Raw genomic sequence first — 12798 nt, forward strand, 5'->3', positions numbered from 1 at the left:
GGGCTTAGGTAGGACTCTCGCCGCACGCGGTTGCCATGGTAATGAGCTCCCGAAGCGGAGCGTGAGTTTTGTGAGTTGGTCGGGTTACGGGGGCCTAAGGCCGCCCGACAGGGGTGGCAGGGTCACCTATGGGCCAGTCGAAAAGCAAACCCAGAGAGAAGAAAGGTAAAGGGCGCCGCCTGGCGGCGAGGCCCGCCCTCCGCGCAGGCGTCCTCGGGCTGTAGGTCTAACTGATTATCCGTGTGTTTCAGTTGAGGAGCAAAAGAAGAGCTCCAGCTTTGTAGTTGCAAAGGCTAAGGAGAAGCCGGTGGAGAAGGAGGCGAAGCAGCCTGACAAGGATTTCTTGAGTCAGCTTCCCGACAGTTCGCACTTTGTTGCAGCCAAGTACTCAAAGCCTTCTTCCTCTTCCTCTGAAGGTAGGAGACCCGAGGAGACCCGCTAGTCAAGGCATCTGGGACGGGGCCCCTTTCTGAGACTCTTAACGATACTGGAGGTAATTATGCAGGATTCGTGGTGCAGTAAGGTCAAAAAGAGCGCAGGCAAACTTGTTAGTTTAGTCCGGTCTAGGCTATGGAAGGAATTTCAAGGGCGTCTTTTATATATATGGAGACCCTGTTTCAGAAGGAAAAAAAATTAAGAAGAAACTTCTTGAGTGATCCATACAGTGTCCGCAAGGAGGGTTGGGTGACTTCTGGTTCCGCTATGATTTCTTTAGCATGTTACAGCTTGAAGCAGAACCTTGAGTGATTTGGTCCAGGCTGGAGTGTGACTCCTGAGGAGAGCGTGGGGTCCTTCAGCCTGGGCACAAAGGTGGGAGGGCTTCTGAAGAAGAAAGGATTGTGAATGGGCAAAAGTGTTTCTTTTCATACAAAGTCGCAAAAGAACTTGGAAGACACCAGAAAGTGACTGTGCTACCAATTTCACTTTTCCTTGAGACAAACAGTTTGTCATATTTATTCATGTTATAGCAGCTCAGTTTGACCACACCTGTGGTGTGGAATTGGTGGAGATGGGACCACAAATGCAGGACTAAGCCTAAATACGGAGTCTTCCATCATTATATCTCCCCGAGTGTTGGAAATAGGACTGTTAAGTATTTAAAACAAGAAAGCTGGTTTTTGCTTCCAGAATGGAGGCCAGTATGAAAACAGAGCCATGGGGTAGGAGGGGGCCTACCCCAAGCTCACTGCTGTAATCTGGCAGGAACTGGGGAAGCAGTGGCAGTAGACGTCTCAGAAAGACTGGAGGTAGAGAGCGTAGACCCTCTTCTCAGGTGAGAAGGGCTGGCCTGGTACAGTGCTGCAGAATAGGCAATTTAAAATCCAGTGCTGGGACTGGGACAGAGGCCTGGCCTTGGAACTTAGGACCCGCCCACTTGAGGACAGAAGGCCACAGCAAAGGCTGCAGGCCTAGGGAGGTTTGTTAACATGATACTGGTCCCTAAGTGCTTTTAGCTGATCACAGAAAAGCCAGCTAAACAAGATTTTATCACCAAATGGTTTGATGTCTCTCAAAAAACGTTCAGAGATAGCATCCACCATGTTTTCTCAACAGCATGGCATTGGCATCAAGGACTCTTCCTGTTCTGTTGTGCCACCTTCAGTGTCTGGAATGTCTTCCTTCACGGTGCCAAGGTATTTGGAAGGCTGTGGGCATCAGGCACACATGACCACACTGACTCTGACTCGTGAGAGATTTGGGGCCTTGCTTTCTATTGGCAAGGAGATCTTTCTGAGGTCGGCTTCACCTACCCAGCCTCTCTAAGATGGGTTCAGCTCTACTGATTTATGAAGTGACAGAGGAGCCTTAAAGGTACCAGTAGACAAGACCTTTGCCAGCAAGGAACTACCCATTGAAAGCCACCTGTGGCACCTGTCACACAGCATCACTTCTGGAGGAAAAGCAGGTGGACATGAAGAGAAACCAAGTGAGGATGGTGTCAAGAAAAGATGACGGAGCAAGCTCAGCAGTCACAAGGAGCAGGCCGCTGACACGGGCGACGCTGGAGGGACCCTCAGCACATGAAGTCAGGTGTAAATCTCAGACTCACCACAATCCTGTCGCTTCAGATTGCAGTACATGAGCTGTCCTGTCCATTTAGAAATGATTGTAAAACGGTGAACAGGTTGGGCGTGTAGTCATAGTGCCTGCTACTCAGGAGACTGAGGCAGGAGGCTTGTGTAAGCCCAGCGTGGGCAACATAGCCCTGGGGAGGGCTAAGGATGCAGTTCAGTTAGTGGAATGTCTACTGTGCAGGAAGCACAGAGAGTGGCTTCAGCAGCGCCGCAGGAGAGCAGGTGTGGTGGCACGTGCCTGTGGTCTACACACTTGAGGCAGGAAGAACCTGAGCTCAAGGGAAGCTGTCATTACATGAAGTGTTCAGGTCTAGCCTGGGATACCTGATACCCTGTCTCAAAATAAAATTGGGGCTTGAGAGCTGGCTCAGCAGTTAAGAATGGTTGCTGCTCTTGCAGAGGACGGGTTCAGTTCCCAGCACCCATTTGGTGGTTCACAGCTATTCCTTCTGACCTCTGTGGCCACCAGACATGCATGGTGCTCATACATGCATACATACATACATACATGCTGGCAAACACAAGACAAAGAAGAATGACCCATGATTGCCCAGCTATGAGGCCATGGGGCTCTGTGATGTACCCTGGTTGGGCCTCCTGGGCTAGACCCTTAAGTGAACATTAGGTGATTGTAGGGGCGGGCTTTTGAGGCTTTACAGCCTGTTGCTGCCAGCAGCACTCACATCCCAGATAAGTCTTCAGAGGACACAGCCCAGAAATCATCCAACTGCACCCACCACGAGGCCTCAAGTGGGAACTGTCTAGGCAAGCCTGTCCTGTCCTGACCCGTAACAGTGGAGACATAGCTGCTTTGAGCTGTTGGGCCTTGGAGTTAGTTGTTACAGAGCAGCAGTGGTCAGGCCACGAGGTAAGCCTGGAGTAAAGAGGAAGCTTGGCTACCAGTTACAGCCCATTCCTGGGATCCCAGAACTCGGAAGGCCAAGGCAGGAGGCTCATGCATTCCAAGCAGCCTCAGTGCCATACTAAAACCCCATTATTAAAAAAAAGGCCATGGGGCTAGAGTGATGGCTCAGAGGTTAAGAACACTTGCTGTTCTTCCAAAGGTCCTGAGTTCAATTCCCAGCAACCACATGGTGGCTCATAACCATCTATAGTAAGATCTGGTGTGCAGGCAGAATGTTGTATAAATAATAAATAAATCTTTAAAAAAAAAAAAAAGAAAGAAAAGGCCGTGGCAGCTTGTAGATAGGGTGTGTTGTGCTATTCATACTTATCTGTATGTTTAAGATATTTTTACATTGAGAATTCCACAAATATACACTAAGAGATTAGCACACCACGATTTACAACCAGCCTATTTTACAATGTTGAAAGTTGTATACCCTCAAAGGACCCAATTTCTTCAGCACATAAAAGACATAGAAGGAGCTGGAGAGATGGCTCGGTGGTTAAGAGCTTGTATTTGCTCTTCCAGAGGTCCTGAGTTCAGTTCTGGGCGCCCACACTGGCTGGCTCATAACCACCCTTAATTTTAGGTCCACGAGACCAGACACCCTCTTCTGGCCTCCATGGGAACTGCATCCATTCAGAAAATTAGAAAGGAGGGGCTTGTTACAAGTGAACCAAAGGCAGTGTTTGGGCCTGAGCTGGGTCGTCTTAACAGAGTCAGTTTAGGTAGTATAATAAAATATTTACCCTAGACTAGAGCATCACTCGGTGACAGAGCAGTAAGCATGTTGAAGGCCCTGGGTTCCATCTTCAGCACCACTCAAAACCAGAACTAAAACCTGCTGAGTAAAAACCGCAACCCCTAAAGTCTCACACTTCTGTGACCTTCTTAGGGACAGTCTCCAAATGACAAAACCGTAGAGCCGGAGGGCAAACTTGGTTGCCAGGTGTTCGGGGTAAATGAACAAGGAGGACAAGTGTGACCCAGAGGGGCACCAAGACGGGGTCTCTGTTGGGGAAGAGCCCTGTGCCCTGTTCAGGTGGAGCAGCTGTGTGCGTAGGTGGGCACGTCTGCACTCGCTGGGCCAGTGTCAGCTTCCTGGCGTTGGTACTGTACTAAAGTAAGATGCCCCCACTGGAGACACTGGGTGAAGGGGGCAGGGGCCACTCCCTGCTGCTTTTGCAACTGCTTGAATTTATGCGTGTTTTTAAAAAATAAAAAAGTTCTAAAATATGCAGTGTTATAATTTTTATTATTATAGTCCAGTATAGGAAAAGAAAACCGATTACAGAAAATAGGGAGAATAAGTGAAGTGTGTGTGTGTGTGTGTGTGTGTGTGTGTGTGTGTGTGAAGCATAGAATAATACTGACACTAAACATCAGCAGAAAAGTGCAGGGTTATTTAAGTTCTGCTAGGAGAATGGACAATTTTAAAAAGATGTTTCATGTAGCCTCTTGCCATACACAGATTATTTCTACAGGAATAAGAGCCAGTGGGGCTGGAGAGATGGCTCAGTGGGTAAGAGCCCTGATGGCTTTCCCAGAGGGCCTGAGTTCAATTCCCAGCAACCACATGGTGGTTCACATCCATCTGTAATGGGATCTGATGGGCTTTTCTGTCATGCAGGCACACATGTAAATAGAGTGCTCATATGTATAAATAAATAAGAGTGAATATAAAAAGTGGGGCTTGGGGAAAGCTGGGAAATGGCTCAGCAGTTAAGAGCACTGCTGTTCTTCCAGAGACCCAGGGCTCAATTCCCTTCATCCACATGGCCTCCTGTAACCGTCTATAATTCCAGTTCTAGGGGATCCTGTGCCCTTTCTGGCTTCTGCAGGCAGGCACCCAGGCACCCAGGCATATAACTTTAGAAGAGAAAGTCAGGTGGGCACTGGTGTGCTTGGCAGTGCGCTTTAACCCCAGCACTCGGGAGGCAAGAGGCAGGTGACTGCCAGGCCAGCCAGGGCAGTGAGAACTTGTGTCACAAAACCAAAGAGTGGAGGTTCACTGTGTAGCTCAGTTGGTAGACAGCCTGCCCTGGGTTCCATCTCCAGTACCACAAAGCCTTCCTGGTGCTGGTACTAGTCATCCTAGTACTTGAGAGGTAAAAGACAGAGGATCAGAAGTTCAACCAATTGGATTTCCTTCTCAACAAGAGGCATCATTCTAAGCCTTGAATAAAAGAAAGGCATTGCTGAGAGATACTGAAGGCTATAGTGTAACACCTGAAATAGCAGTCAGGATGCAGAGGCAGGAGAAATCTCTTAGCATCCAGGCCAGCCATAACTGTAGAGACCCAGTCTCAAACAAAGCAAAATATGTGTGTGCGCGCAAAAAAAAAAAAAAAAAAAAAAAAAAAAAAAAAAAAAAAAAAAAAAAATCTCTTCAAACACCATAAATGTTATGAAACTCAAAACAAATGGTGAAAAATCATTTACAGTTAGGTTTAGTGACTCACACCTCTAATCTCAACATTCAAGAAGCTGACACAGACAGATTTTAAGCTTAACACCAGCCCAAGCCACAAAATTGAGTCTCTGTGTCAAAAAAAAAAAAAAAAAAAAAGTTAAAAAAGTTAAAAGTAATGCATATGAGAGAACAGAGTAGCATCTCAAATATCATTCAGGTATGATTTGGTACTTTGAGACACTGTAGAAGTATCTTTCTTTTTTTGTTATTTTTAGTTTTTTGAGGCAGGGTTTCTCTGTGTAGCCCTGTCTGTCCTAAGTATGCCTGACCTAACCCACAGAAGCCTTTAAAAAGTCGCAGGCGGGAGTGGGGAAGATGGAGAGGCGCTTGGTGCCACGCCTGACCACCCGAGGTCAGCCCCTGGACCCACAAAGGCAAAGGAGGAGAAACAGCAACTAAAAGTTGCCCTCTGACCTGTACACCTGCAGCATGGCATATGCGCGCCCCAAGCACGCGTGCACAAAAAATAAAATTTTAGATGTTTCTAAACAGTTACAGGCAAGTCAGGTGTGGTAGTACACACCTGTACTTCCAGAATTCTAGATGCTAACACAGGGAGATCCCCCTGAGTTTGAAGCCAGACCAAAAACAAACAAACAAACAAACAAAAATCAGAGGCAGAGGTTGTAGGTTTCTGGAAGCTGCAACAAGCTCTGACCACAGCTGTTGGGGAAATAGGACTTCAGTAACTGAGCCAAGAAGAAACCCTGACCTTAATCCAATCTGTATGCAAGACTGTAGCCCCAGGCCCTGAGGAGAATCCTAGCCAAGCTGTGCCTGAATTCCTGGGGTACTAAGACTGAGAGACTCTAAGTGTGGACTGATGAAAGCCACCAACTTTGAAGTAGTTGTTATGCAGTAAAAAAGTAGTAATAAAGGGTGGCATTGTGGCTCAAAAATAAGATGATTGCCTAGCATTCATGAGGCTCTGAGATGCATGCCAGCACCAGAGAGACAGGGTGGGGGGGACATGGAGGGAGGGTGGCCCATGCCTGCCATCCCAACAAGGAGAAAGAGGCGGGGATATGGAAACAAGTTCTAGGCCAGTTATTGCTACAAAGTAAGTCCCTGTCTCAAAAATTAAATAGTGCAGGTACTGTGTTTCAAGAACCTTAAGTTAATTATGGTGTCTTTAATCCCAGCATTCAGGAGACTGAGACAAGAGAATCTTGACTTCTAGATAGCCTGGGACACATGGGGAAGACCTTGTCTACAAAACTAAAATAGATGAGATAGATAAATAGATAAGATATAGATAGATAGATTAGATTAGATAGATAGACAGAGAGACAGTCAGATAGATAGATAGATGGATTAGATGGATGGATACATACATACATACATACACAGATGGATGAATGGATAGATTCATAGATACATAGACAAATGGAGGCTATACAAAAAAAAAAAAAAAAACCCTGCCTCAGGGGGAAAAAAAAGACAGGGGTAGAGAGATTTCTTAATGGTTAAGAATACTATCTGGGGGCTGGAGAGATGGCTCAGTGCTTAAGAGGGCTGTCTGCTCTTCCAGAGGACCTGGGTTCAATTTCCAGCACCCACATGGCTCACTCACTCAGATCTGCCTGACTCTGCCTCCTGAGTGCCTGGCATTTTTTTTTTTTTTTTTCTCAGCCCAGGTTCTGTAGACCAGGCTGGCCTGGAACTCACTGAGATCCACCTGCCTCCCAAGTGCTGGGATTAAAAGTGTGTCACTGTCTGTAACGGTAGTTCCAGGTAGTCTGAGACCCTGCACATAAAATAAAATAAATAAATAACACACAAAAAAGAAAAACAATACCAAGAAAAACTACACTTCCTTAGCTCCCACACACTGCCCTTCTGGCAGAAACAAATTGGTGTTTGCTGGAGACTGAGCCCAGGACCTGAAGCATGGTAAACTTGCAGTCTACCATGGAGCTCCATCCCACCTCCAACAGGATGGGCTCTACTTGAGGAAGGGTCTCTTAGGTAGTAACACAGGGGCCTCGTGAATGCTGAGTACAGGCACATGTGTGCACCATGTCTTCCGTTGATTTGATATTTACCCCAATTTGAACACAGTTTGACCCAGAGTTTCTTTGTCTAGAAATATGCCCAGTAAAGCTATTGTGGCTAACATTGTCTGCCTGTCAGGAGCTAGAGTCACCGACACCACCCCTGAGCCCGTCTGTGAGGAGGTTTCTAGATGGGTTACCTCCGTAAGACTCAGGCTCTGTTTGCCATTCCTCCCACACATGCTGATGGACTGTAGCCCTTCCCTTCGGTTTTTGTTTTTTTCCAACTTTAATTTTTTTTTTTTTTTTTGTTTAAGACAGGGTTTCTCTATGTGTAGCCCTGGCTGTCCTAGACTTGCTTTGTAGACCAGGCTGGCCTGGAACTCACAGAGATACTGCCTGCCTCTGCCTCCTAAAGTGCTGGGATTAAAGGCACATCTCTTCTTAAACTATGAGACAAAATAAACCCTCCCTAAATTCTTGTCAGGCATTGGTCACAGCAAATGGAAAGAAGTAACACACACACTCACATACATACGGGAGGGAGGGAGAGAAGGGAGGGAGAGAGAACAAATGCAACAAAAAGATAGAAATCAGAAACAATCTGCGTCCATAGAATGGAGCTAGTCACACAGAGTGTGGGAACCCAAAATAGGTGTAGGCTCGACCTGTATTTTTTGTGGGTTTTTGTTTGTTTTGTTTGGTCTTTTTGAGATTTTTGAGACAGGGTTTTTCTGTGTAGCCCTGGCTACCCTGGAGCTCACTCTATAGACCAGGCAGGCTGTCATCAAATCAGAGATTCGCCTGCCTCTGCCTCCTGAGTGCTGGGATTAAAGGTGTGCATCAACACCACCCGGCTGAAAAATAATTAATGCAACATATTCTGATAATGTTTTCTCTGTCACCAGTTTCTTCCAGATCCTTCCCACTTGTGCATCCACGCGAATTCACACCCTTTCTTTCTCTCTCCAACGAAGTCTCACTGAATATACAAAACTGAAAAGCAAACTGTATACACAAAGGAACTGTAATGTTTTGTTGTTGTTGTTTTTTAAAGCCCTGACAAAGCATTATGAGACAGAGGATCTTTAAAAATGCCACTGAGTTCATTTTGTGTTGAACTACTGAGTGGCCTTATGGGCAGTTTTTTGGCTTAATGATACAAAGAAAAGGAAAGACACTCTGCTGCCTGGTACAGATCATGGGTAACTTGGCAGTAGATAAGATAAATTTGTTTAGTTGGTAGGATGGTTTTCTAACATGCAAGACACTCTGAGTTGGATCCCCAGGACCACAGGAGCCATGCAGTCACATTCATGTAATCCCAGCTCTCAGGAGGTAGCAACAGGATGATCAGAAGTTCAAGGTCGCCTTGGCTATACTCTGAGTTTGAGGTCAGATATGAGAAACTACCTCATAAAATTAAGTAACTAAGTAAAATGAGGCTCTAATGAAGCATCAATTGTAGAGGATTTCTCCCAGAAGGGCCTGGATACCAGCATTTCCCTCTGCTACATGAAGCTTTGTTTAGGCGGCTTAACCTCTCTGTGCCTGTTTCTGTAAAACAGACGTATGTCATAGGAGCATAAGTGAGAAGCTGCTGTGTGCTATTATTTCCCGGGTGTTTTAGTGTTTGTTTGTTTGTTTGTTTGTTTGTTTGTTGTTGTTTTGAGACAGGTTCTCACTTCGTAGTCTTGGCTGGCCTGGGACTCACTATGAAGACCAGGCTGGGTTCTGAATCGTAGAGATCCACTTGCTTCTGTCTCCTGAGTGATGGTCTTAGAGGTTTATGCCACCATGCCCAGCATTTCCCATTTTCTAGGGCTCAAAACATCTGGCACATGGGTTCACTCAACAAACGCTATCACTGCGTCTTTGCTCAGAGGGAAAAGACACATGCTCCCAAGCCTGATGATTGAGTTGGGTGTCCAGTGTCTGCCTGGTGGAAGGAGAGAACCGACCCCACGAGCTGTCTTTTCCCCTTCACACCTGCATCGTAACATATGTGAACCTCTATACACACAGAGACTATGTAAATGTAACAAACAAGCAAACAAAACAAGAACGCTGGGGCTGGAGAGATGGCTCAGAGGTTAAGAGCTCTGGCTGCTCTTCCAGAGGTCCTGAGTTCAATTCCCAACAACCATGTGGTGGCTCACAACTATCTATAGTAAGATCCGGTGCCCTCTGCTGGCGTGCAGGCGTACATGTAGTCAGAATACTGTATGTATAGTAAATAAATAAACCTTAAAAAAAAAAAACCTGGAAGTTTAATATAAAGCCATTAGCTGGGTGTGGTAATGAAAGACTTTAATCCCAGCACTGGGCAGGCAGAGGCAGGTGGACCTCTGTGAGTTAAAGACCAGTCTGGTCTATGTAGTGAATTCAGTGACAGATAGGGCTAGGTAAAGATAACCTGTCTCAAAACAGACAAACAAATCCATCATTGTTATCACCAATTTCATCATATCTGGGCTCATGAGGTTTCAAGAGAAGACTCAAGTGAGGAACCAAGCCATGTGACTTGGTGTTGCTGCGGAAGTGATGGTTCTACGTACAGAGAAGCAGAAGACCATGCAGGGCTCTCACAGCTAGAGCATCCAGCATCCAGCATCCGTAACGCCAAGGAGCGTCTCTGTCTGTGTATTTAACATTTAATGTCCTGTGGCTTTGCAGGGTTTACGTACTTCCTCACAAGTGTGTGAAAATGTGGACAATACCAGGAACACCTATTTCTAGAACATTCTGATCCCTAAAGTTCTGAACAGAAAGGTTTTACAAGTTGGAACTCTTTGGAGACTGAGCATCTGCACCCTCATCTCAGAGGTAGACTCACTTTCTTCTAGCTGAATAGACAGCTTGATGGAGGCAGGCGGCTGGCCAAGAGCGTTATCTGGACATCCTGAAGGGCTTACTGGTGTGCGTGTGGAAATAGACATCTGTGCAGTGTAGACAACGGAAGGCCGTCACACTGTGACTTAGGAGGGCATTTAAAATCCTCTCTCCTCATTTGCTCCTGAAGGTGTCCGGTGGAAGCCCTTGGATTTGGAAGTTAGGAAATGACAGCCCCCAAGTCTGGGGAAAAGGCCAGTGTGAGAACTGTTACGTTGAAGAACAGACAGGCCCAAGGGCTGGTGGGATCCTAGCTTTGTCTATATCAGAGACTCAAAAGAATGTAGTGTCCTGTACTTGTCACCATGCCGCTCATGAAATTTAGCCTCTTCTCTGTCTCTCTCTTGCAGGAGTATACCCAGTACTCAGAGCACGTCCCTCTGAGCTGGGCATCTGTTTGAGTGTTGGAATAGAATCATCAGGACACTCTGTCTTGTTTTGTTTTCCTTGCTGGCCACAAATCTATTTCCTTTACTGTGAGCTAAGACAGACCTTGTCTTCACTGTGGAAGGAGTTCCCACACACCCACTAAATGGATGGATGTTTTCTTCCCTCTAGACAGACCTGACATAAAACAAAAGTCGATCAAGAAGAAAAGTGTCATTCCACAGATCATCATCACTCACGCCTCAAACGAGACACTAATCAGCTATGGTGTCCCTGACAGCGAGGAACAGAGGACCATTCGGGAACATGCTGACTGGGGCCCTTATTACCGGCACAGGAACCCCAGCACAATAATAGCCTACGATGTACACAACACAGAATAAATGAGGGCTCCTGGTAGCTGTGACTGTTTACTGTGCTCTGAGTCTCAGCTAAGCTGTCAGAGGGGGCTGCCCCTCCGTGTGCTGGAGCTGAATGCCCTTCTGCAGTCTTTGGAGTTCTCTGTCTCAGTGGCTCTCTTAGTTTTCCCATGCCAGCATCAGCTTGATAGGGGAGAAGGTGGCTGGGCCAGAGTGTAAGTCTGGACGTCCTGAAGGCCTGACTGGTGTCCACGTTGGAAATAGCCAGCTGTGCAGTGTAGACAACGGAAGTCCACTCACACTGTGACTCAGCAGGGCATTTAAAATCCTCTCTCCTCATTTGCTCCTGAAGGTGTCCAGTGGAAGCCCTTGGAACTCCCCAAGTCTGGGGGAAAGGCCAGTGTGAGACCTAACTCTTTAGCTTAGCTGAAGAGCAGAGAGGCCTCAGAGCTGGTGGTATCCTAGCTTTGTCTGCATCAGAGATTCAGTGCAGCATGCCCTTGAGCTGAGGAGGGCAGCAGGACACTAAGGACGTTGGCAATAGCCATGGATGCTGTCTTGTTTTCTGGACCCAGGGATGAAGGGTGTTTACAGTGAAGGGCCACTAGGGATGCCAGCATGCTGGCTGTAACAATTGTTCAGCTTACCCTGCCCTCATAAGCTAACTTGAGGTCAGGTCGTGCCTTGAGAGAATGCCCTGCCCAGTCTCCTTTCTCCCTTGTGGTCTAGCAACAGAGTATAGTCTTCATTAACTGCCACACTGGTTGGTCCCTGTAGGCTAACCAAACCAGAGATGGTGGTGTGCTCCTCAGGGGTCCTGGGGTGAAGGGATCTGTTGCCTGGTACACATACATGCCAACAGTCTCTAATATCTACATCAGGCTAGCTAGTATATAAAATACACACAATGGGGCTGGAGAGATGGCTCAGAGGTTGAGAGAGCTGTCTCCTCTTCCAGAGGTCCTGAGTTCACTTCCTAGCAACCACATGATGGCTCACAACCGTCTATAATGAAATCTGGTGCCCTCTTCTGGCATGGAATGCATGTGCAGATAGAGAGCTCATATACATAAAAATAAACGACAAACATTCAAAAATATACACTACCTTATCTAGCACACACTTGCAGGCCCGACAGTGTGTGTACACACACCAGTAACCTAAACTTGCCTGTGTCATGCCAAGGAGTGAGTCTAGGACTTCAGGTGGTGTAGGCAGGTGCTTGACCACTGAGCTGCATTCCCAGCATGATATCTTTTGAGACAGGGACAGGGTCTTACATCCAGTCCAGTCTAGACTGGAACTGATTATATAGCCCAGGTCTGCCTTGAACACATAACAATCTTCCAGTCTTAGCCTCCTGACTGCTGGGATTGCAGGTATGTGACAACATGCCCAGACAAAAACTGAATTTTCAGAGAAAAAAAAAAAAAGGAAAAGGGCAAACAATCTGGCAGAAATGTTCAGTCATTATCATCATCATCACTATTATAGAGGCTTACTACTGACAGCCTCCTTTTGTCTTGAGATAGCCGGACCATACAGCCCATTCTAGCTTTCTAGATTCTCAGAACCTTCCAGCCTCAGCCTCCTGAGGGCTCTGATCACAGGGCTTACAGGCATATGCCAGCACGTCCAAACACCAACTACAGCCTGCTTAGCATTGACCTAAGTGTAGTGTCCACATGGGCTGGGCCGTGGGCACGTTAGA

General features: G+C 46.7%; 1 protein-coding gene across 1 annotated transcript; it reads left to right on the forward strand.

Moving 5' to 3' along the window:
• The first annotated feature begins 21 nt into the window (after positions 1–21).
• Positions 22–11112, forward strand: Spata33 (spermatogenesis associated 33). The gene is made up of 3 exons (XM_055621452.1): positions 22–165; positions 252–416; positions 10900–11112. The coding sequence occupies exons 1-3, from the start codon at positions 129–131 to the stop codon at positions 11109–11111; spliced, it is 414 nt and encodes a 137-aa protein (XP_055477427.1). The 5' UTR covers positions 22–128; the 3' UTR covers position 11112.
• The last annotated feature ends 1686 nt before the right edge of the window (positions 11113–12798 follow it).

The sequence above is a fragment of the Psammomys obesus genome, unplaced genomic scaffold (assembly GCF_907164565.1).
Source record: "Psammomys obesus unplaced genomic scaffold, mPsaObe1.curated_primary_1811, whole genome shotgun sequence".
Lineage (NCBI taxonomy): Eukaryota > Metazoa > Chordata > Mammalia > Rodentia > Muridae > Psammomys > Psammomys obesus.